Source organism: Macrosteles quadrilineatus, unplaced genomic scaffold (assembly GCF_028750875.1).
Source record: "Macrosteles quadrilineatus isolate MER2022 unplaced genomic scaffold, UCM_ALF_1.0 Scaffold_1__1_contigs__length_201487025, whole genome shotgun sequence".
NCBI lineage: Eukaryota > Metazoa > Arthropoda > Insecta > Hemiptera > Cicadellidae > Macrosteles > Macrosteles quadrilineatus.
The window spans coordinates 58193567-58220741 of NW_026542594.1; the positions used below are offsets into that span (position 1 = coordinate 58193567).

A 27175-nucleotide genomic window follows, 5' to 3' on the forward strand; every position below is an offset into this window, starting at 1 on the left:
AGCTACCAATGGGCAGGTCGAAAGATATGTTCAGACCTTAAAACAATCCCTTAGGTCTATGAAAGATGAACCTGGTACCCTTAACCAAAAGGTTGCCAGATTTCTCATGGCATATAGGAGAACACCTCATGCAACTACAGGGTTAACACCTGCTCATCTTTTCATCGGCAGACCGTTGAGGTCAAGGCTTGATTTGACACTTCTTAACTCTTCAAATACTTGCACAAATGACCAGACTATCCAACAATCTTATGGGAGGAACTTTAAAGAAGGAGACTCTGTTTCTTTTAGAATCTACGGAACGCCACAAAAGTGGAGATTTGGAAGAATTCTACAAAAACTGGGCACGTGCCACTATAATATTGAATCTGGAAATTCCACCTACAGGAGACACATTGATCAAATAAGATCGGTTGGTTCAAATTTAAGCGGTGAGAAGGACGACAGGGACTACTTTATCAATATCAAACTTCCTCTAGGGTCTACAATTCAAGATGAAGAACTTCAGGGAGCAAATGATCATGTGTTCAACAACCATACTGAAGATGAAGCTCGCTTTAACCAACCTCTAGCTCCTCTACCAAACGGTGAAGCCTCAAACCCTGTCTTAAGAAGGGGTGAGGTTCATTTGTCCGAGTTGTCAACTGTCCGAGTTTGTTAAAAATTACAAAATATTTGAAAAATCATTTGTCCGAGTTTTCAACTGTCCGAGTATGGTTTAAATAATAATAATATTTCGTTAAATCAACTGTCCGAGTTTTCATTTGTCCGAGTTTTTAAATTATTTAAAAAAATATCAAAATATCATTTGTCCGAGTTTTCAACTGTCCGAGTTTTGATAAATAACTAATAATAATTAGATAAATCAACTGTCCGAGTTTTCATTTGTCCAAGTTTTTAAATTATTTAAAAAAATATCAAAATATCATTTGTCCGAGTTTTCAACTGTCCGAGTAGGGGCAACATCAAAATGTGACACTGCGCGCCGAGACTAACGTGTCTAAAGTGCCTGTTCAGAAGTCGATGTGAACCCCTTCTGTGAAGGAGTCAGGCGTTGTGAGAGCCGTGAGAGCCCCTCACGTCGAATTAAGAAAAATTATTTTATTTTTATATAAGATTAATTTTACAATTATTAATTATAAAATTAAACTCTCATCACCTAACACAACCAACCAAACTTGCTGATAATATAAAATACCCCCGCCATTATTATATTATCAGTAAGTTTGGTTGGTTGTGTTTGGTGATGACAGTTTAGTTTTATAATTAAAAATTGTAAAATTAGTCTTATAATAAAAAAAATATAATTTTTCTTAAGTCGACGTGAGGGCCTCTCGCGGCTCGCACAACGCCTGACTCCTTCACAGAAGGGGTTCACATCGACTTCTGAACAGGCACTTTAGACACGTTAGTCTCGGCGCGCAGTGTCACATTTTGATGTTGCCCCTACTCGGACAGTTGAAAACTCGGACAAATGATATTTTGATATTTTTTTTAATAATTTAAAAACTTGGACAAATGAAAACTCGGACAGTTGATTTATCTAATTATTATTAGTTATTTATCAAAACTCGGACAGTTGAAAACTCGGACAAATGATTTTTCAAATATTTTGTAATTTTTAACAAACTCGGACAGTTGAAAACTCGGACAAATGATGTGATCCCTTAAGAAGAAGCTCAAGGAAAAAACAACCGGTTACAAGAATGAATATGTGATTCTAAAACTTAGGGGAGAGGTGCTGTGTTCAACCAACTGTTTCCTAATTTCTTTTATTTATCATATGACTTTGTTTACATTAATTTGTTTTTGTTTTGTTTCACTGAAAAAAGCTAACTCACAATAATTTGCTACAGAATAAAAATTTGTATTAAAACATAAATCAACTTTCTTTTCATAGTACATAGCAACCCGGAATCTCCAACTGCCTCAGAGGAATGGACGCACTGGTTACAAACATTCGAAGACTTTCTAACCATGACAGAATTCGTTGAAGACAAGGACAAACTTGAAACTACTAACTAATCGATTATCTTTTACTACTTATAGATTTATCAAGGAATCTGAAACTTACCAAGACGCTTTGAGAGTTCTTAACTCAATTTACATCAAACAACAGAATGAATTCTCAAGATATTTAGTAATGACTAGAAAACAGCAACAAGGTGAGACTATTGACAAATATGTGTCGGAACTGAAACTTTTGAGCCAAGATTGCGTTTTTAAAGCTGTTAATAATGCAATTCAATACAGGGATCACTACATTCGTGATGCTTTTATCAATGGCTTAGCCTCATCATACATACAACAGAGACTATTTGAAAATAAAACTTTAGACCTAGCTGAAGCAGTGGAACAGTCTAGAGCTCTTGAAATGGCTCAAGCTCAATGAGAGCTATCCAAAATCTATGTACGGAATGCAAACTTGTGCAACGAATGAATTGGCAAAGCAAGCTTGTCAGTAAGAATTCCCACTACAACAAAAGGAAGAAGCGACGTTTTCCGCTATTAAAAATGTTGATGGCAAGTGTTATTTTTGTGGGCATGACAGACACTCTAGAGATCGCTGTCCAGCCAGAGAAGCAACTTGTGGGAAATGTAACAAGACAGGGCATTATGCGAGAGTCTGTAAAAGTAATCCAACTCAACATTTTAAAGTAAAACAGAAGACGTCTAGTACATCAGCTGCACTAATAGCAACAACACATAATACATAATAGTATTGAAGGACTCTACAGTTGAAGCTAAAGTGAATGGCCTGAAAGCAAATTGCTTAATAGACACCGGGAGTACATCAAGCTTTGTAAACTTGAAGTTTGTTCAGTTAAACAAAATTAAAATGTATAATGAAAACAGCTAATTTGAACTAAGCAATGTGAATGTATAATGAGTATCACTAGCTGCTTCTAATATGAAATCAAACGTCCACGGGTTTGTTAAAATCAACCTAAATCTGTTGAATCACAATTACAACAATTTTAAGTTGACTGTTCTTGAAGATCTTTGTACTGACGTGCTTATCGACATGATATCATGAAACTCCACTCAAATATACAGGTTTGGTTTGGAGGTAAGAAACCTCCTCTGTTGGTGTGCTCCTGTGCCAAAGTTGAACCACCCAAACTATTCTGCAATTTAACTCCAGATTGTAAGCCAATAGCCACAAAATCACGACGTTACTCAGATGAAGATATGCAATTTATAAAACAAGAAATGGAAAGACTACAGACTGAGGAGATCATTAAACCTAGTTCGTCACCTTGGCGTGCACAAGTGTTGGTTGTTACAAACGACAAAGGGAGAAGTTAGAAGTTGTTACAAGCGACTGTGTGTGGACTATTCGCAAACGATAAACAAATTTACTCTGTTAGACGCCTATCCCTTACCAAACATAGATGATCTAGTATCCACTGTAGCGACAAACAAGGTTTTTAGTGCCATTGATCTAAAGCAAGCATACTATCAAATACCAATTTCTGACGAAGAGAAAAAGTACACTGCTTTTGAAGCTGCTGGTCGTCTTTTTCAATTCAGAAGAATCCCATTTAGCGTAAGCAACGGGGTGGCATGCTTTCAAAAGACCATGGACCAAATCATTAGAAAAGAAAAACTGAATGGAGTGTATGCCTATCTGGATGATTTGACCGTATGTGGAAAGGATCAAAAGGATCATGATGAGAATCTAAGAACATTTTTAGATGCTGTAACTAAGTATGGACTTGTAATCAACAACGAAAAGAGCAAGTTCAACCAGTCTTCAATAACCTTGTTGGGACATTTAGTTTCCCATAACTCTATTCGACCTGATCCAGATCGGTTAGAATCTCTACTGTCACTTCCTGTTCCCAAAGACCAAGTTTCACTAAAGCGAGTCCTAGGATTTTTCGCTCACTATTCAAAATGGATACATCGGTTTTCTGATAAAATAAGAAACCTGACACAAGTCAATTCTTTTCCTTTGTCACAGGAAGCGCTTGCAGATTTTGAAGCCCTCAAACTTGACATTGCAAACTCAGTAATTACTCCTAGGAATGGGCAAGAGCCACTGGTAGTGGAGACTGACGCATCTGACATAGCCGTGGCAGCAACTTTGAGTCAAGATAATCGGCCAATTGCTTTTTTCTCACGGACTCTAAACAAATCTGAGAAGCTGTATTCAGCTGTTGAAAAAGAAGCCGTTGCCATTGTCGAAGCCCTTCGAAAATGGAAACCATTTCTTATCGGAAGAGACTTCAGATTATACATGGATCAGCAAGCTTTATCATTTATCTTTGACAAGAGGCATACAAGAAAAATCAAGAACGATAAAGTTATGAGATGGCGACTAGAGCTAACACCTTATCAATATGAAATAGTGTACCGACCTGGTAGGGAGAATGTAAAAGCAGATACGCTCTCTCGGGCATGTGCGGTTCGCTGGGATAATGCCAAGTTGTTTGAATTACACAAATCTCTCTGCCATCCGGGAATCACTCGAATGTTTCATTGGATTAGAACTAAAAATCTAAACTACACTTTGGATTATGTAAAAAGGATGACGTCAGCTTGTCAAACATGTGCAGAAGTGAAGCCAAGATTTCACCAATTCCAAGGCAAATTGATAAAGGCAACCACTCCCTTCGAACGTCTAAATATTGACTTTAAGGGCCCTCTTCCATCAACAACCAGAAACCGTTACCTTTTAACCATGGTGGATGAGTATTCTTGTTTTGTATTTGCTTACCCCTGTAAGGACATTAGTTCAGCAACAGTTATCAGATGTTTTTCAGATCTATTTTTATGTTTGGAGCCCCGTCCTTTGTACATTCAGATAGAGGTTCATCTTTCATGTCGCGAGAGCTGACGGACTTTCTTCACAAGTACGGAGTAGCTACAAGTCAAACGACACCTTATAACCCTAGAGGGAACTCTCAGATTGAACGCTTCAATGGAACAACATGGCGAACCATCCTACTAGCTTTGAAAAACCACACCCGCCAGTTGCTGCATGGGAAGAAGTATTACAGGAGGCTCTTCAATCAGTCAGATCTCTTTTATGCACTGCGACAAACTGCACACCGCACGAAAGATTCTTTATACATAGCAGAAGAACTACCAATGGAGACTCCTTACCATCTTGGCTATCCGCTCCTGGTCCTGTCCTGCTTAGAAAGTTTGTAAGATCTAATAAATATGATGACCTTTTGGAGCCAGTTCAACTTTTGGAATCAAATCCACAGTACGCTCTCGTCAGAAGAAGAGATGGGTCAGAATCACAAGTATCCCTGAGACATCTTGCACCCGCTGGCCTACCTCCTGGTGATCTACCTCATGAAGACAACACTACTGAGAGAGAGATTGTTGAAAATATAAATTCAGACATTGACCACAATGAAGTTCAAAATGAAACTCAAGAAATGGTATCTCAGACCCCATCTTCAGAGACGACTGTGGGGGAACTACGTCCAAAGAGGAATGTCAAGCCTCCGTCATATCTAAAGGATTACATATGCTATACCTACCTTGAAAAATAGTGGGGGAGAATGTGGTGATGTGAACATTATCACCTGATAATATTTATTATTTGATTTGTTTGTAAATATTGTATTTGTTCTGAACTAAAACATGGTTGTAATTTTGAATGAATAAAAGCCATACTTTTGGTTTACTAAGTCTTTCTTACAACAGTCATGAAGCAAATTAAAGTATATGTAAATATCAAATGAAACTTAATTTGTATAATTTATAGAATAAAACAACTAAACAAACAAATCAAACAATTTCTCTTCCAAGCTGGCCTGGAACATCAATAACAGATAAAATAGAAAATAATTTCTGATAACATCATATCTTAGTATAAAATAGGTTTACGTACCTTACGTCGTCAATCCTTGAATAGTCTTACAAGCGACAAGTTTCGTAAGGTACGTAAACCTATTTTATACTGTCATAAATCAATGCTGGAGTCAATGCTGAATAAATCATATCATTTAAAAAAGAGAGAATTAGTTTTCAATAATAGTTTCAATGTGAAAAATTATTTATAGAGACTATTAATTATAGAGAGTGGGGATTTGTATTTAAGTGCATAGAACGATCTAGAAAGCAATTTGGCAAGAAAAAAACTGATTAAGTGAATAAAGTGTGTTTATTAATATTAACCAGTTATAAAACTTTCTCTTGAATTGTTTGACATCATATTTTGAGATAAGGGTTAAGTTTATTGTAAACCTTAGGAGCTACAACAACATGACTGTTTATAGATTTTGAGAGCCTATGGTATTCAATGGAAGTATGATTTTTATTTCTAGTATTATATCTGTGTTCATGGAATTTTAGTATATGTCAACACAGAAATAATACTAGAAGTACTCAAGTAATCACGTTCACAGTGTGGTTGGTTCTCACAACACACAACCATATAAAATATACTAGCTGTTGTACCCGTGCTGTACAAAATTTAAAATTTCAATCTTGAAGTTGCAAAACTACCAATTATTAAATATAAATAAACAATTTGTTTATGTCAATATTCTTTGAATTAAATCACAAATTCTTCCATCTTCACTCACAATAAATCATTAGCAACACTAACATCAGCTGTACTTTCACAGTGTGGTTGGTTGACACAACACACAACCAGATATATAATATACTAGCAGAGTACCCGTCCTTCATACGGGGTTGGCATATAGTATAAAAAATGCTTATTGCAGTTATACTCAAGCTTTGCGTTTGCAATGAGGGAGGACTCAGTTTGATAAAATTTGCTTCTTTAAATTTACAGTATTCTATAGTTACACATCTACCATAGCCATAATGTTATACCACTTCGCCTAAACAATAGAGAAAAATAAATTTGACAGTTAGTTCTCATTGTGTATCACAGTTTTTTGTTGCTGCTTAGTTCAAATTAGCTGTTTTCATAAATGCAAAAAATATAGTGCTGCACTCTGTTGGTAAATCTTATAACATTTTAATGCGTTTGCTTATCATAGAACCAACTTTTTTAGTTGAAACAGCTGACTAAATTCTTTAATTCCCTTTAAATATGAATACTCATAAGGTTAACATGGGGAACTACAGAGCCACTGGGGCAGAGCCCGAAAGGATTTTTGAGATAAGAATATGTCTAGATGTTAAACGGGAATGTGAGCTATCATCTTGCCAAATTTCAGCCCAATCTGTCCAGTAGTTAATGTGTGATTGAACTTCAAACACACAAACTTTCACATTTATAATATTAGTAAGATAAGATATTTAAAGTAATAGCATTTTTGGCCTCTGGGGACATTAAAATGAAAAATTATGTCAATCCCTGGTCTAGGTAATATGCTACATACGTAAAATAGGTACTCATTTCCCTGTAGAGAAATCGCTATAAGCAGATGTGCAGAAACCTAAGTTGAGAAAGTACTTTATTTAGATTTTTTTGTAAAGTCACTTGTTTGAAGGTTGACTTAACAAATTCAAAAGACCTTCAAGAGATGGTTTGTAAAAAACAATTAAACTATAAACTAAAGACTAGTTTTTACGTAGAGGCAATAGAATTAAATTTTAAAAACTAGTTCTGCTCATAATAATATTTAATTTTTTGTCAATTAGGCTCTAACACTGACAGATTTCAATAAGAAGAATAAGAAAATGTCAGTAAAACCAATGGACTTTACTTGTGTGTTGCGAGTATCAAAGGCAGGTTTGGGGGAAAATGGATTCCGTGATGCTATCATTGAGCAAGTGTACCAACTGTTACTTGAATACTGTGCTGGAGAAAGTCACAGAATAAGCTTTCCTGACGTCATTGTTCCAGCAGTCATTCAGGTTAGTATAGTAGTGTACACTATTATGTTTATGATTAATATGCCCGGACTATTATTGAAATTTTATAAATACAAGCAAAAATATTCCTTCCATTTAATTTATACTAAAATACTTAAGTTAGTAGGGATGGACGGGATTGAATTTTTGGTTCGGGACGGGATTTTTATTTCCTTCCTATACTCCGTTCAAACAACCGTGGCACCTGACGGATTAGGACACCCCATGGAAATCCTTGGGGCCTCCTAATCCCCCTGTTTGAACGGAGTATAATTTTCGGGACGGGACAGGATTTTTTCCTGTACATAAAAAGAAAGTCTCGAGTTTTGCAGTTACCAAACAAAAATAACAAAGTCATTTTGAGGCACTGATCTACAAAAACCAAAAAATGGGTAAAAATTTACAGGTATAGAAACTTGTGACTCGAGGTAGAAATGACTCATGGTAACGGCATGATCCTCAGTATGACTCCGCGGTCATGGCGTGGTCGTCGGTATGACTTGCGGGCACGGTATGATCGTCGGTATTACTTCGCGGTCACGGCGTGATCGTCGGTATGACTCAGACTTCGCGGCCACCTTTTGATCGTCGTTATGACTCCGCGGTCACGGCGTGATCGTCTGTATGCCTCCGCGGTCTCGGCGTGATCGTCGTTATGACTCCGTAGTCACGGCGTGATCGTTGGTATGACTGCGCGGTCACGGCATGATCATTGGTATGACTCTGTGGTCACGGTGTGATCGTCGTTATGACTCCGCGGTCACGGTATGATCGTCGGTATGACTTCCCGGTCATGGCACGATGGTCAGTATAATTCCACGGTCACGGGGTAATCGTCGGTATGACTTCGCGGCCACGGTGCCCTCGTCGTTATGACTCCGCAGTCACATCGCGATCGTCGGTATGACTCCGTGGTCACGGTGTGATCGTCGGTATGATTCCACGTTCACGGTATGATCGTTGGTATGACTTCACCGTCATGGCGCGATCGTCGGTATAACTCCACGGTCACGGTGTGATCGTCGGTATGACTCGCGGTCACAGTATAATTGTCGGTATGATTTCGCGGCCACGGTGCCACCGTCGTTATGACTCCGCAGTCACAGCGCGATCGTCGGTATGACCCCGACTCCGCGGTCACGGCGCGATCGTCGAATTGACTTCGCCTCCTGCGTTCACGGAACTATCATGAACATCTCTCGCGATAGCGGTGTTATCGTCACTCGAAGCGGCAAAATCGCTGACGATCGGATCAAATCCCGTCCCGAAAATCAGGAATATTTTTTTTCCGAAAATTTCCCGAAATTTCGTGACTCATCCATCCCTATAAGTTAGTGTTATTTATAATCGTTTTTATCAAATATTTAACAAAATAATGCATTCTAAATTTTCCCCAAGTGATCAACTTTATCATTAAAAGTAAAAAATAACAGAAGAGGATCAATACCCTTGGCCTTAACCTCAATCAAGAACCTTAGAATGGGGACAGCAGAATATATTTTAGTTATAAGAACAGAGAAGGATGGAAAATAAAACTGTTATATTTTTAAAATTCTGATATACAGTACATTTAAATACAAAATTAAAGTAAGATTTTCTCTGATCATGTAAATATTTTAAAAACAAATATTATTATTATAAACAATTACATTTCTGTCCAAGCCTAATTATAATATTCTTAGATAAATAGGTGATCGTTGCCCCGGTGCTCGCTCGCTGCCACCTATAACCAGGCGGCGCCAGAGGCGTATAGTCTGCTGCTGGGGTTTACACGTTTTGTGATGTTTATTAAGTTGCTAGTTACATTATCATAACTGAATACAATGGAAAATATATCTTACTTATTAAACTACCAAAACCATTAAACATATTAAACCAAGTTAGAAAATAATTTGTCTTGCTTTTTGAACAACACCCGACTTGTAGCAATTTATAAAACAAAAACTAATGCTCAAATCAAAACAAAATTTTAACAGATTGTGAAATATATATCTCTTTGCTTTATTTATGGGTTTTAGTTTTTACTTAAAGACTCAACACCTTAGGCTAAATAAAGCAGAAAATGTATGCTGTGTTTAAAGTTATTTATATTTTTGTAAACAAATTTTCTTAAGGGCTGGGTAAAGATGAATTTCATCATATGCTGCAGCAACAACAGCTGTTTTCAATAGGTACTGTACTTACGTTGCGGGGCTAAACTAGTTTTTTGTGTTATTTCCTCCATATAGGCAAAAATGAATCAGCTGATGATGTTGAGGATATTAGCTGTACAGTAAATTAAGGGCTATAAAAGTCGTGCGCTGGTTTGGCCGAATAAAATAGTTCTGAGGCCTGTTTTATAATTACCTACAACTAATATTATTAGTAAATCAGCTGATCGCCTAATGCAAATCTAGTGGATATTACAAATTACAAGTTAAAGCTTGTAACTTGTAGTTAATTATGAAACGAGCCCCTGACCGGCAAATGCTATTTATTAGAAAAACTTCTTTGTGTTTATCATCATGTTATATTTTACTACTAAAATACTCCTTATCGACTTATGACCTAACAAAATGATTTTTTTTTTTTAATAACAGTGTTGTTTGCAATTACATTCAACAGTTAAACCAGATGGAAACCATTTTGAGGGCTAACCAGTAAACAATGTACGAAATGTATGTTTTGTGAATCATGCAGCTTAATGAATGGTGATGTGTGGTGTGGCGAAAAATATAGTACATCTCACTGGCGAAAAGTGTCTTCTGATGGCACGAGTGCCAAAATCTGTTTGGTAATTTATTGTGAAATAAAAGTTTAGTATGGCACAAGTTGTGTTTTAGGTGCTTATTGAACACATGATCATCTTAAAAGACCATTATTGTAAGGGAATTTAATACGTAGTGGTGACGCTCAATGTTAAAGGGGGGGGGGGCACTTAAGCAACTCTAGGCTCCAGGGCGCTCCAAACCTGGCAACGCCACTGATTTTGATCTACTTATTTCAAAATGTAAAACTTGGGAAATAGATACAGACAGCAATTATTGTGTTATTGATTCAGAAACTAATAAAAACAAATGTACTGAATGTTAGATTATTTTCAAAAGTCATGCAAGATTCCTCAATCACTTGAACAAAGATCATTCAAAAAAATGTAATGATTCATTGATAACTCTTATTCTACCCAAACACACTGAATGCAGATCTCCTGATTATCTTTCAAACTTTTTTAAAGTAAATCCAATACAAATCTCTGAGGATCAAGTACCATCTAGATGGTTGCCTCGTTGGGAAAAGATCGTTACTCTTAAAAGATTGCAATATAATTTGCCAAATGGATCGGTTGGAGACAAATTTGTACAATTACTAGCAGAATAAATATTGTTGCTGGTATCTGGAAAAGAAACCTCTGAAAGATTAATATGTTTCATTGATGTTATTTTGCAGAGAGAAAAAATCATAAAACAAACAAAAGACATCAGAAGACTAATTGATAGAAGAATTAATGAGTGGAAGGAGGAGAAGTATGATGAGCTAGTAAATGAGGCCATCCGATGCGATAGATCTTTAAAGAACAAGTGTAAAAAACTTGATACAAATGAAAAAAAAAAAAAACAGTTTACAGAAACTTATTTCAACAGACTTGTTCAATGTGTAAAAATAAAAGATGCATCTAGAGTAGTAAACCAAAATATGGTAGGAGGAATCCTTAATCCTGAAGATTATATCGTTGACTCTTAAAAGCTTTCTACACCCTAAAGGAGTTCTTTGCATGGCAAGACCACACACACAACACTGAAGAAGCTTTTCCATTTATTTCACTTTGTATCTTATACCATTTAAATTTGACGCTGTAACATTTCTTGATGAAATTGTAATACAGGAATTGTCTATTGTCTATTGTCTACAATGCTGGCAAAATCTCAAATAAATAGGTCCAAAATATGGATACTACCCTCAAGCCAAAAAACCAAACTAATTTGGAACAATGATTTTGAAATTCCCAAAAAAGTTATGAAACAAATGGAGGGAATGGATGTTGTTCATGGCAGCAAGTTTTTATGAGGCTTTATTGGCTGCGAGGAAGAAAAGAAAGAATCTGCAACAGAAAAGATTAATGCTTGGACCCAGCGTGTTAAAATATTGCTAAGATTGCTGAAAAACACCCTCAATCAGCCCATACTGTTGCTACAAAATCATTACAAGCTATATGAACCTTTTTTCAGAGAGTAGTAAAAGTTTAACACGTTCACTGCGGGCGTATCCGATCGGATACGGGCCGAGCGCTGTTCAGGTGCTGCCGTAACCGATCGGATACGCTCGGCAATGCCTTTCGTATATCTTCGTTTTTGCTCTAGCGTCGGTCGAAGGCGGACCTATACCACGTTAGCGTGTAGTGGGTGACTTGCTTTTTGTTGTGTTGTAGGTTGGTAGTAAAATTTCCCCATAAAATCCCCGTCTGGCAAACTTAAAAATCAACTTGTTGTCCCGTATTTCTCCCTTCAATAGGCAATACAATGGGAACGGCTACGTTCCAAGCAGTGCTGCTATCTGTGAATGTTTAGCGAACTACCTCGACTCTCGTTATAAAGCAGGACATCACCGCTCGCTATTTGCTATTCGTCATTCCGAAATATGAGAGCCAATCACCCGGCAATCGGGTTTGTTCGACGCTGCGGGCTGCGCCGCACTGGGGCTACGGCTGCCATTTGATGGCCCGCAGCGAACGTGTTAACTAGAAATGTTCAGTCCAATCCAGCACACTATTTGAACATCACTTTTCCCCAATCTGTTTGGATTACAAGAAGCCCTATGTAAAGAAGAGCATGAATTACTACATCTAACAGTAAAAAGCGGAGGAATAGGGATCGCTGATCTAGTAGTGCAATCGAAACACATTCATGAAACCTCAAAAAGAGGGTGCGAAGTTTTATTACAATCTCTTGCACTAAAAACCTCTTTTGAGTTCAGTGAGTGCTGTGTTCTATCTGTGAGTAATGTCCGCTTACCAACCAAATGTGATGGCTGTGGGAAAGACTTTAATACAGACCATGCCCTTATATGTCCTGTAGGTAGCCTAATTATAAAACGGCACAATGAAATTAGCGATGCTTTAGGAAACATTATGCAACTGGCAGGAAGGAATGGTATAAAAGGGCCCCTTATAGCAGATAATGGAAATGCAAATAGGCCTGCAATTAAAGCTGACTTGGCATGTTGAGGGGTATGGGAGACACAGAGGGAAGCATTATTTGATATCCGTGTCATAGGCACCGATGCTCCCTCATATGTCTCCAAACCCAAACCTCATGACAATGTCATAAAAAATGCAGAAGAAAAGAAAAGAAAGTGTACGTCAGCCGGAATGCCTCTTTCACTCCCATGATAACATCAGTCTGCGGAATCCTAGGCAACAATTGCAAACACTGATAAGAGCACTAGCGACTAGGTAACTAGGTTGTCAGAAAATCGGGTTAAGGGCTTTCAGTCTGGTAGTTAATTGGATTAGAGTGAGATTACTTGCTCAATTTTAAGGGCAACGGGCATGTTCTTGAGAAGATCTTGAAAAAAATGGAGATCTGCTAGAGAATTTGAAGATGGAGCAGGCATTCAACATATTTATTGAAAGAATCCAAATTTGTAGTAATATTTGTAAATTTAGATTTATTTTTCTTGTGTTTATTATTAATGAAAATAAAGCATTGTTAGAGGTAACATGCCCGGACTGGCCAGGTCCCAGGTAAGTCCCAGGTCCCCCCCTATTTACTTACAAAAAGTTTTTACAAAGTTATCGTGTTTTCTTGGTTATATTTTATTTACACTTTTAAACGTGAAACAACAAGTCCAACAACTGTTTATAATTATTTTACCAATTATATGAAATATTTATACAAGCTACTGTATTATCAGTTGAGTTACATAAGTGTGGTGTAATGCATCGTCTGCACGGTGACGTGTGTTTAGCAGACAACTGCAAGCGATGCTTTATCAAATTAGTTGATTACTCAATTGGGCGCGCAAAAAAGATGGGAAAAGATAACGTACAAAACACAGCTAGCGCACAAAAAATCTGGCTGTTAAAAGACCAGGGTAAAAAAAATCAGAGATATTGCACGATAGATAATTCAATGTCAGACAACAAGCTATCATTTTACCTACAAGAAAATATATTAAGGGCATCAATTTTCTTGTTTTGTAAACAGTTTGGCCTATTGGAAAGGAAATTCTAATTTTAATTCATGTTTTCACAAAGAACATAGTATTTATTTTAATCCTTCTTGTTCTCATAGACCACTTGTTTTATTCTAACTTTCAGCTAAGAAGTTTTGTGAAAGAATGCCGTGTGGGCAAGTACAGCCAAAAGCTTAGGCAAGTTTTAGCCAAGATGGAAGAGAATGGGAAGTTTGTTGAGACTGAGAGACGCAAAGTGACCCTGTCACTGGCTGATATTGCGGCTGTGCGGGCGTGGGAGAATGGCGTGCGAGCTCGAGGAACACCTATCGCTACCTTCTACAACAACTGGAACAAGGTCCATCAGCGGCAACATGCCAAACAAGTCACCAACAATGACAAGGTACCGTAGTACACTGTTTGCTCATTATATGTCCTACAAGTTTGACTTATAGCTTTAAGTGTTAATGCTATTATAAACATTTGAAATTATGCAATTGAAAGTCTTATCAAGTATGAATATTCTATGTCTTTTGGATTTTAGTTTTAGTAATATTGAAGTGAAGGACATATTTTAGGTGACAAGTAAATATATGCCAGGGCTTGATTCACAAGCACTGTGGAAATCGTCCAACCACAAATTATATTTCAAAGTTTGATTCCAGTTAAATTCATTCAATGTCTAAACCTAAATCTTAATATTTCTATCGGCGTAAGCCTGCTTGTGACAAAGCATTTTAAATGTATGATTAACAAAGCTATGAATATTTGAATGATACAAACAATTTATTTGTCGGGGGTAATGGTGGGGGGCGATAGTATCTGTAAGTGCTGGTATGTTTTTTCCAGTCCTGGCACTTAAATTTATATAAATAATGCTCTGTATATATGCATTAAGCGCACAGTAAGATTTTAAATTCCGATTGCCTCACAAACTAAGTCTGGGTAGCCGAGTTGTTATTATTATAGTGCTTGCTTTCAATGCTGAAGATAGCTGGTTCCGTCCTAGTCCTAGATGCCATTTGTCATCGGTAGTGGTGTGCAATGAATCCAAAATGCATCGACATGTTTGATTCGATGAATCAAATCGCAATTTGATTCAGCATGCATGGAAATACCGATGCATCGATTTGGTAGGCCTACTCACTGATCTCTTTGATATTTTAAAATTTAACACATTAAACTTTATGTTCCCCATAAGAATAGCATTGGAAGCCATACACAGCTAATGTTTGTTTGCTTTAATATAGGTGATCGCGTTATATCTCCAGGCCAGTATTCAGTTGGTTTACTTCTTAGCCAGTTAACCCTGCAATGTACTGCATACTATATTAATACTGGGGATAACGTTATCTATAATCTATTTTGAAAACCAAAAACCATACCAAAAATTTTGGTGCCAACTAGAGGTGTGCGAGCCTGAGATTTTCAATCGAGCTGAGCCCGAGCCGAGCTTTTTTCTATTATAAATAAATGTAATTACAAATAATACGTTAATCAGGCCTAGTCAAAAACCTTTTTTAAAATGCAATTTAATGTAGAGTAAGTTTAAATATAATTTTATTAGGCCTAGTCAATTTCACCTTATTTTATTTTCTTTAAAAGGCTATTTTTTCAATAAAACGGTAATTATTTGACTAAACAAATCTAGTAGGCTATTGAGTCGATGATAATAATGATTTCAATTCAATAAAGAAACAGAATTTGTAAAAAGAAATATATATATATATAACAGATAACTTAATATAATTACATGTAACTTATAATTTTAAAACACCAATATGAAATAAGGCTTTTGAACTTTTAAATTTAGTTATACATACATTCATTGCAAATATCTCCAATATAAGTTATGCAATAAGGTATTTTAATTTAAAATAATCATTTGGAATGAAGTTATATAAGTCACTCATCTCTGACAGACTAAAAATATCAATCAAAAACGTAGTAGGCCTATTATCATAGACTAACCAATACAAGTAGACTTGTCATCCCATTGTAAATTTTGAAGCTTGTTTTTCGTGTCTAGTTCATGTACAGTGACACTGGGCGCTAGTGTCGACAAAATTTTGTTTCTATTATTTTAGGGTTAATTTCTAGATTTGTGCTTTACTGTTTGGTTATATAACTGGAGACAAGTTATTGTTTATGATTAGATCGCATTATTTGTCTAAACGAGGTTTTAAATGACTGTAATAACTGGAAACAAATTGTAATCAAAACACGACCTCTACATAAACCGTACAGAACTAACAATAAAATTGTCTTCAGCTGTTGCATAAGGATGAGAAATCTACTTGGGGGAGTATGTTTTATCTATGCTATTATCTTGAAATAAAATCCCACATTTAACTCTTAATTTTAAATTAAAACACATTTCACTGCGGTGGGGCACACGGAAGATTTCTCAGGTGCCGTTTGACGTCACTAACTGCTGACGTCACTAACTGCTGCGTCTGAAGAAACAGGCAATTTTATAATTTTCCATTATTAAATTAAACTGTCATAACCTAACCAAACTAACCAAACGTGCTGATAATGGAAAAATCGAATAGAGGTTTACTAATCTAAAAAATAGTTTTGTTCATAAAATAAAATTATAATTGCCTAAAATTTAATTTTATAATTTTATAATTTTAATTTTATAATTTTTTAATTATAAAATTAAACTGTTATAACCTAACCAAACCAACCAAACTTGCTGATATGAAAAAATTGTTGAAAAAAGTTAGTGCCATCGGCGGGATTCGAACCCGGAACATTCGGATTATCAGCCGGCAACGCTATCCACTGCACCACCGAGGCCGATGGCTCAAAACCGTATCGTTGCGGTATTGGTGTTCCCTCAAAGTGATGTCAGCAGTTAGTGACGTCAAACGGCACCTGAGAAATCTTCCGTGTGCCGTTTCGCATTTCACTGTAGCCGGGTATAGTCTATTTGGCCTAAACTCGACACTCTAGGTTATGTTACATACAATCAAATATTGTTGTCATGTTCCTGCCACAGTATAATAATTGCACAATCAAATAAGTTGCAAACAGAATAGGCAATGTTTATTTAACTTTCTATTAAACTTCCACTAAACAAAACCAATGTTATTATAAGTTACAAATTCACTTCAAAGTAAAAACATTCAAAACTGACATTGACATATCACTCTATTATTTGTTTTTGTTACTGGTTATGCCATCTCCCCTCTCCCCTCTATCCCTCTCTCTCCCTCTAGTCGTTCTGCTAATTCATTCTGTGCCAGCTATGTTTTCCCATCAAACAGCTGTTGTAGGGCTGACGTTGCCATATTTATTATTACACTATTATGGTGAATGTCGGGAAAATTATCATAAAATTGCTATAGCTCTTAATTCGTAAACAAAAGTTAATAGTTTGACTAATTGAGCGGAGCGAGCGAAGCTCTTAGTCGACTCTTATGCATTTCGTAATACGCAAACTCCTCCTAGACGGCTGAATCAATCGTTTTCAAATTGTGCATGGTGATAAAGACCATATCGGTGAGTGCCAACATCTATATGGCGTTAAAAAAGTCTCTCAGGAATCCGCCCCACTGGGTCTCAAAGTTTCAATGTAATTCTTATGGAAGCAGTATTTGACACATAAACAAAAACATGTGATCAGCTGTTGACTTTTGAATGCAGTAGATAAAGAAATAGCTGATAGCATTAATTCACAGATATTAGAACAGAAACGGTATGCATCATAAATATAATCAAATGACGACACTAGCTTGAGGTTCGTGACGTAGGAATTGGTGAAGGAAGAAGTAAAGGTGAGCTGTCCGGAGTGTGGAAACTGTTTATAACGATTAGATTAAGGTATCTGCATTACTAAAATTCTATGGGAAGGGAGGAAAACGGGTCCGCGAAGTAGAAAGTGGTGAAGGAAGTAGTCAAGGCTAGCTGTCCGGAGTGTGGAAACTGTTTATGACAATTAGATTAAGGTATCTGCATTCCTAAAATGCTATTGGAAGGGAGGAAAACGAGTCCGCGACGTAGGAATTGGTAAAGGAAGTAGTAAAGGAGAGCTGCCCAGTGCCCGGAGTGTGAAAACTGTTTATGACGATTAGATTTAGGTATCCACATTCTTAAAATTCTATGGGAAGGGAGGGAAACAGGTCCGTGACGTAGGAAGTGGTGAAGGAAGTAGTAAAGGTGAGCTGTCCGGAGTGTGGAAACTGTTTATGACGATTAGATTAAGGTATCTGCATTCCTAAAATTCTATGGGAAGGCGGGAAAACGGGTCCGCGACGTAGGAAGTGGTGAAGGAAGTAGTGAAGGCGAGTTGTTCGGAGTGTGGGAACTGTTTATGACGATTAGATTAAGGTATCTGCAATCCAAAAATGCTATGGAAAGGGAGGGAAACAGGTCCGTGACGTAGGAAGTGGTGAGGGAAGTAGTAAAGGTGAGCTGTCCGGAGTGTGGAAACTGTTTATGACGATTAGATTAAGGTATCTGCATTCATAAATTTCTATGGGAAGGGAGGAAAACGGGTCCGCGACGTAGGAAGTGGTGAAGGAAGTAGTCAAGGCTAGCTGTCCGGAGTGTGGAAACTTTTTATGACGATAAGATTGAGGTATCTGCATTCCTAAAATTCTATGGGAAGGCAGGAAAACGGGTCCGCGACGTAGGAAGTGGTGAAGGAAGTAGTCAAGGCTAGCTATCCGGAGTGTGGAAACTGTTTATGACAATTAGATTAAGGTATCTGCATTCCTAAAATGCTATTGGAAGGGAGGAAAACGGGTCGGCGACGTAGGAAGTGGTAAAGGAAGTAGTGAAGGCGATTTGTTCGGAGTGTGGGAACTGTTTATGACGATTAGATTAAGGTATCTGCATTCATAAATTTCTATGGGAAGGGAGGAAAACGGGTCCGCGACGTAGGAAGTGGTGAAGGAAGTAGTCAAGGCTAGCTGTCCGGAGTGTGGAAACTTTTTATGACGATAAGATTGAGGTATCTGCATTCCTAAAATTCTATGGGAAGGCAGGAAAACGGGTCCGCGACGTAGGAAGTGGTGAAGGAAGTAGTCAAGGAGAGCTGCCCGGAGTGTGAAAACTGTTTATGACGATTAGATTTAGGTATCCGCATTCTTAAAATTCTATGGGAAGGGAGGGAAACAGGCCCGTGACGTAGGAAGTAGTGAAGGAAGTAGTAAAGGTGAGCTGTCCGGAGTGTGGAAACTTTTTATGACGATTAGATTAAGGTATCTGCATTCCTAAAATTCTATGGGAAGGCAGGAAAACGGGTCCGCGACGTAGGAAGTGGTGAAGGAAGTAGTCAAGGCTAGCTATCCGGAGTGTGGAAACTGTTTATGACAATTAGATTAAGGTATCTGCATTCCTAAAATGCTATTGGAAGGGAGGAAAACGGGTCCGCGACGTAGGAAGTGGTAAAGGAAGTAGTGAAGGCGATTTGTTCGGAGTGTGGGAACTGTTTATGACGATTAGATTAAGGTATCTGCAATCCCAAAATGCTATGGAAAGGGAGGTAAACAGGTCCGTGACGTAGGAAGGGGTGAAGGAAGTAGTAAAGGTCAGCTGTCCGGAGTGTGGAAACTGTTTATGACGATTGGATTAAGGTATCTGCATTCCTAAAATTCTATGGGAAGGGAGGAAACGGGTCCGCGTCGTAGGAAGTGGTGAAGGAAGTAGTCAAGGCTAGCTGTCCGGAGTGTGGAAACTGTTTATGACAATTAGATTAAGGTATCTGCATTCCTAAAATGCTATTGGAAGGGAGGAAAACGAGTCCACGACGTAGGAATTGGTAAAGGAAGTAGTCAAGGAGAGCTGTCCGGAGTGTGAAAACTGTTTATGACGATTAGATTTAGGTATCCACATTCTTTAAATTCTATGGGAAGGGAGGGAAACAGGTCCGTGACGTAGGAAGTGGTGAAGGAAGTAGTAAAGGTGAGCTGTCCGGAGTGTGGAAACTGTTTATGACGATTAGATTAAGGTTTCTGCATTCCTAAAATTCTATGGGAAGGCAGGAAAACGGGTCCGCGACGTAGGAAGTGGTGAAGGAAGTAGTCAAGGCTAGCTGTCCGGAGTGTGGAAACTGTTTATGACAATTAGATTAAGGTATCTGCATTCCTAAAATGCTATGGAAAGGGAGGGAAACAGGTCCGTGACGTAGGAAGGGGTGAAGGAAGTAGTAAAGGTGAGCTGTCCGGAGTGTGGAAACTGTTTATGACGATTAGATTAAGGTATCTGCATTCCTAAAATTCTATGGGAAGGGAGGAACACGGGTCCGCGACGTAGGAAGTGGTGAAGGAAGTAGTCAAGGAGAGCTGCCCAGTGCTCGGAGTGTGAAAACTGTTTATGACGATTAGATTTAGGTATCCGCATTCTTATGACTCTATGGGAAGGGAGGGAAACAGGTCCATGACGTAGGAAGTGGTGAAGGAAGTAGTAAAGGTGAGCTGTCCGGAGTGTGGAGACTGTTTACGACGATTAGATTAAGGTATCTGCATTCCAAAAATTCTATGGGAAGGCAGGAAAACGGGTCCGCGACGTAGGAAGTGGTGAAGGAAGTAGTCAAGGCTAGCTGTCCGGAGTGTGGAAACTGTTTATGACAATTAGATTAAGGTATCTGCATTCCTAAAATGCTATTAAAAGGGTGGAAAACGGGTCTGCGACGTAGGAAGTGGCGAAGGAAGTAGTGAAGGTGAGTTGTTTGGAGTGTGGGAACTGTTAATGACGATTAGATTAAGGTATCTGCAATCCTAAAATGCTATGGAAAGGGAGGTAAACATGCCCCACGACGTAGGAAGTGGTGAAGGAAGTAGTAAAGGCTGGCAGTGCTGAGTGGGGGAACCTTTTGGACAGTTAGATGAATGTATCTAATACTTAAATGCTATGAGAAGGGAAGGAAGCAGGTCTATGACGTAGGAAATGGTGAAGGAAGTAGTAAGGCTTGCAGTGCAGAGTGTGGGAACTGTCTATGGCAATTACATTAATGTATCTGCAATCCGTAAATGCTATGGGAAGAGAGGGAGACAGGTCCACGACGTAGGGGGTGGTGAAGGACGTAGTAACGGTGAGCAGTGTTGAGTGTGGGAATGGATTAATGTGTCTGCAATGCTAAAATACTATGGTACTGTAGACGGTAGGTTAAGATTATTACGAAGCACGAATCGATACATATTTCGATACATGCAATCGTTTACAGTAGAAATTTACAACCGAGTTGACAACAGCTGAATTTTACTTCATAGAGGCTAAAAATGATGTTTACTCTATAGAGGCTAAAAACGATTTTTACTTCCTAAAGAGTAAAAATGCTACTTTAGACCCGCAACGCATGCATTAAAAATGACTGTTTTTACTGCAGTATGACAAAAACAATATAATATGAACTCCCCATAATTATAAATTATCTGCCTACAATAGCTATGTCCATAGACTGCTTTCCATACCATTAAGCCCAGAAAATTACAACAATGAAATAGACATATTAAAATACATCGCAGTATCTAACGGATATGAGAGTGCCCTGATCGACAAACTGATTAGGAAACAAAGAAACAATAAAAAGGATAATCAGATACATACAAAAGAACCCAAAAAATATGTTAGTGCAGAATATGGCATCGTACTTAATAATGTTCTCAAAAAAGAATTAGCAAAAAACAATATCACAGTTGCTTACAAAACCACAAACAAACTGTCCAGTAATTTAAAAGAAAGACAAACTGACACTAGCGACAAATTAAACAACACTGGAGTGTATAAAATAACATGTAATGATTGCCCCAGTTTTTATATTGGGCAAACATCACGCTCTTTTGCAACTAGATTTAAGGAACATTTACCAAGAAAGAACTCCAAATCAGCTTTTGCCAACCATATCATTGATTCAAACCATAGTTATACCGATATACAAACAAATTTAGAAGTAATGCATACTTGTCATAAAAGTAAATACATGGACACCATCGAAGAATTTGAGATTTACCGAGCAGCTAAAGTACATCCAAACCATATTTTAAACGAACAACTTTCATTCCAGTCAAACATTATTTATAATACCGCCATTCACATCCTAATGTTTATATAAACTCATTAGAAAATGTGTAGTTCATTTTTGGAAAGTAAATACTTGGTTTTTGCCACCACAGTAGTTGTAAAAGTATAAAAATTATCGTCCATCTGGCAACACTGAACTGAAGTGGAACTGATCTTTCAGACAAGGCCCAATGAGATTGCGTCATTACGATGCATCGATGTTCCTTGCAGTAACTTATCGACTTCTAAAAATAACACCAATACTTAACCGATTAAAGTTAAATAATACCATGCAATAATAACAGTTCATTTTTATTTGTTGTATGAACTTAGTTTTTTCAGAATTTAAAATAAAGCTATGACAATGAATACAAACCCTTTAAGAATCGCAATGCTTTGTAAAAAATTCAGTCTGGAAATATTTGAATTTTTGATAGTTCCCGCGGCAGGCACTAGGTAGACTATCGCGACTGCGCTGCCAAGTCAGCTGACTTGAGTGAGAGAGAGTGAGACAAAGAATTGGTTTAGAGAGATAGAGTAGCGCAGCGGCCGCGCGAGTAATGGTACTACGCGGCGGTCGCGCGAAGCTCAATTCGGCAGCAAAATTCCAGTCTGACTATTCTCAATTAGCATTTCGCTTCTTAAAGGGTTTGTATTCATTGGCTATGATCATGAAAGTAGTCTCCAATGTTGTTCAGTTCCTTAGAAGAAAAAATGTGTATCTCCTCCAATGAGTCAGCTGACAAAATTAAACTTGAGTCGTCAGCGTAGAGACATAATTTTGAATTTTTTTTATGAATTATCATATTTTCTATGCCCCTCAAGTAACACAAAAAGAGCAAAGGCCAAAGAATAGAACCTTGAGGCACCCCAAATTTGACTGGTCTATAAGCTGAGTTTGATTTCATTACTTTATTACTTTCTCCCCCTATACCATAGTATATGGAGAAAGTATTGTTTTCGTCAAAATTTTCGAGTTTGAGTTTTGAGTGGATATATTCGTTTTGGGTCCCCCTGGACCCAAAAAAGTGGTTTTCGAAGTGATGTCTGTGTGTGTGTGTGTGTGTGTGTGTGTGTGTGTGTGTCTGTGTGTTTGTATTCACCGAATAGTGGCATCCTTCACAGGCACACGGCCGTACTGTGGCACCTTCAAAAATTGTGGCACCTTTTTCAGGGTGCCACAGCTAATTCGATCATTTTTGAGGTTTTCCAGCATTATTACGTCGTTTAAACATCACATGCCACAATTGAGTATTTTTGAACTCGTTGATGTGAGTTTAAGTAGCGCAGGTACACACCGAATTGTGGAACACGAAACCATACAGGTAGCTAGCGCGCCTCGCGCCGTCCGCCGGAACTATAACTTTCCAAATGCTACGTTGCCAATTCTCGCGCCAGCCTACACTCGAAATAGTGGCACCATGCCGCAATTCAGTATATATCAACAGTGTGTGGACAGGATGCCACTTAATGAGTTGTAGAGCTTGAGCAGTGTGTAGAACAGTGCAACAAGCAACTAATAAACTAATAATACTATACTGCCACGTACTATAAAACAATTTAAGTACCATAAATAATATACTTTTGCTCCGAGTGCTGAACAATGTTTTACATTACAAATAATTTGTGTAGTAAAGAATAATTTAAATTGATTTTACCTAACCCACCATGTTAAACTTCCCTATCCCAAGCGTGATGTATACAACTTCCTTACTTCTCGAGTGATGTAAAGTATCAAAAACTCACTCGGTGATGTAAAGAAACCCATTTAAATAACATTGAGTGCTTAACTTAAAAAATATAACTCTATGGAGCCAACGATGTTCGACGCTAGAAATCAGCTGTGCGCTTGAATGTTATTATCATGCTTAAAGTATTTTCCTACCTAACCTAGCTTTTGTTAGTAAAAGAACGTTACTGATAGAAGATGAGTGAAATGGATAATGAAAAATATTGTACGTAACCCATGTTTATTGTCGGGTCAGGTAAAATCTTGTACGTTACACGTTACGCAAGAGCGTGCTGTTTACATTACTTAGGTGAATTATGCAACTCGCTTCCGCTCGTTGCACAATATTCACCTGCGTGAAGTAAAAACGCTCTTACTACACTTGTAATGTAAATAGCTATAACGCAACCATTAAAAAATTGATTTTTGTTTACAAACAGAAATTGGTAACGTAGTTATTTTGTATCAATTGAATTTGTACACTGAAACAATAACAATGTTTGAGGTTAGAACGCTATATAAGTTGTCCTAGACTGCTTTTTTTATCTTACAAACTATTTCGTGCTGATACATCTATTTTTTTTTTTACATTTTAGTCATGTGGACAAAATATTTTGCAATTACATTTCTGAATCAGTCAGTAAAGGTAGATTTCGATGCATCATTGCTGAAAGTTATGTTTTGCTTCTCATTCTCAGAGTATTCCAAAGACATCTAATGTTTCAATCCATGTTCAAATGTTATATGAGGTAAACATATAACCGAATCAATTAAAGTACTTAAATTAAAATACATATTATTATCAACACGCATAATCTAGTTCAGATTATAATATCATGTCACAATCATATTTGTAAAACCTACTGTGGTGTTTTAACCAGTCCCCACTAACAAAAGCATAAAATGAAAGGTCCTAAAGAGGTTAACATTGAGTCATAACAAAAGTAGTTTAAAAGTTGTAACCGTGATACTGTAAATAATTTGATATTGCTAGATATTATACGATCGTTTTACAATTTTGTCAATCTATCTGTTACTTTCATACAAATGTATTTTTATTATTCAATGTTTTGTTTTGTAGAACCTTTAGTATTCTCAACTTTATTAATAACTAGTAGAATACCCGTCCTTCGTACGGGGTTGGCATATAAGTAGAACATGATCATTGCAGTGATGGGAGAGGAAACGGTTTAAGAAAATATGGTCTTTTAATTTATACGGTATCCTATAGTGTAGCACACATATACCTATAATAAAAGAATGTGTTTAATGGTTTGCACTGTAAACGAAAACCTATCACAATAGTTCCAAACATGTTAATAGGGCAATTTTCTAACATATTTTAGTGAAATTATAATCAGGCATACGGGAATTCGCTCAGTCTATAGGTTTGCTGGGGCAGGGGGGTTATATTACTGTTTACAAACAAATAAATCAAAAGAACTAAATACCAAATACCTCATAACTCAGGATAAGGGCCTAGGTTGATAAGGCAATATAGAATGTTGATTATTTCCTATATCCATCGAATGATTTCTTTTACAATGAATTATTATAAAAATAAATAAATATTATTACAAAATTTCACAAAATTAAGTATATTTAAGTATAATTAACAAACAGACTCAGTATAGTTAGATCATAAACAAATGAAGTACTGTTACCGAAACAATCCTATAATAATGAAATTACATTTACATATGGTTTGGCAGCTCCTTTAGGTAATGTTAAATAATGTTTACATTCAGGCTAGTGACATCATTATTTTAAATTTATAATCCTTACCCCCTCTGTTCTAATATTCGTGCAGTATTTAATAAGGTTTGAACCAGCTGTGTTGAATTGTGAAATCAAAATAAATTTGACAGTTAGTTAGTTCTGCTTGTTTACATTTTTAAACTTACTAGGTTTGTTCTTTGTTACCATGGATACCATCAATCAATATTTACTTTTAAATCTATCATCTCAGATTTTTGAAAGCCCACGGGGCAAAGCCCTAGGTGAATATCGAAGCGGCAATAGTTCTATTGTATCCTCGGAGCTGTAGCTTCATTTGTGTGCAATTTGAGCATAGGCGGATCAGTATTTTTTTAGATTAGCTCATACAAACACACACACAGACACCCCCTCTTCTTTATAATAGTATAGAATAAAATATAGAATAGAATAGATAGATAGATAAACCTTTTTCAACGTACAATATCAGTTTTAGGAAATTCCTAGTAAGGTTGTTAGAAGTATATTGGCATCCGTGAAGTTTGTGTAATGTTTTTTTAAAATCACTGTGGGATATATTTAACTTCACTTATTATTTATTTAATATGTTTTTACTTCTTGAAATTCTCAGTTAACTGGGAGGCGGAGCAAACAGTTTGTTCTAAAATGAACTTGAAAATTTTAAACAATCTTTTTCTGTTGGTTTACTTAAAGTATATAATGTTCTACTATGAATGCAAATCTTTAATATAGTCTAAATTTCCAGTCCCACCCTAAAAAACTATGATATTTAACAGTTGAATCTTTATAACGTATAAACACATTATTTTTAATCGGTCATCAAACTGATTCTTGAATTAGTAGTTGCAAGAGTACGCAAAACTGCAGAGAGTCCTTGAAAATGCTTGTGCAATGACATAGTTTTAAATTATAAAAGAAACCCTTCAAAAAATTTTATTAACAGGACCAGAGGACCATGCACATGGTATTTCATTTGTATAAGGCAAAAAGTTCAAATTATATTAACTTACGATTGCCAATAGATTTTGGGTTTCCTTAAAACAATTATATAAAACTGTCTGCAAATGTCAATAAAACTGATTTTATAAGAAATTGTAGATTCTTCTGTTGCTCTGTAGGCGACCATTTTGGTCACACAAGGAAGTCCAAACTTATATCTTAGTTTGAACAACGTCATCTTGATTTTACATTGCTCAAGATACATAATCGACACATAGGCTTTCAAAAAAAATAAGTAAAGAAAGTAACTAGTGATGGACCGCGCATACATAGGAACAGTCTAGACTTGCCTCTTACTGACGTTTTCCAAACGAATATAGAAGTTAGATCTACATTCTTCATTTTAGGCTTGAAATAAATTTGTTTGTGGGTAAGAGCGAATGAGTAAGCATGAACAATAATTTTACCCTTCTCCCCGACACGCTACCATACCACAGCATCTTACTAGCAGAGCTCAAGGTCATTGACGTAATTGTCATGAACTAAATTTAGACTTCCACCCCCCAATGTCACCAATGGGCCCTAAAGGTTGGTATGTAACAATTCATGACGGTTGAACAATGGCCTTTAAATTACGCTTTTAATTTGTTTCCTAGCGTTTACCGTATCTTAGAAAAAGTTAGTTTACAATAATTACAAAAACTTGTTGGGCGAAAGAAAAATTCTAAAAAGCTACAAATTAATTTATAATATATGTATCTATATCGTATTAAAGTGTGTTAAAGGTTTAGCGTTTGGTTTACAATGTAA

General features: G+C 36.9%; 1 protein-coding gene across 3 annotated transcripts in view; it reads left to right on the plus strand.

Moving 5' to 3' along the window:
- The window catches only part of LOC128983208 (nucleolar complex protein 2 homolog), a 182470-nt gene that overhangs the window by 148170 nt on the left and 7125 nt on the right, over nucleotides 1-27175 (plus strand). For all 3 annotated transcript variants that reach the window (XM_054402415.1, XM_054402416.1, XM_054402417.1), the window contains exons 11-12: nucleotides 7585-7800; nucleotides 14093-14350. In XM_054402415.1, coding sequence (XP_054258390.1) covers nucleotides 7585-7800; nucleotides 14093-14350 — 474 coding nt within the window. The remainder of the gene's footprint in view (nucleotides 1-7584; nucleotides 7801-14092; nucleotides 14351-27175) is intronic.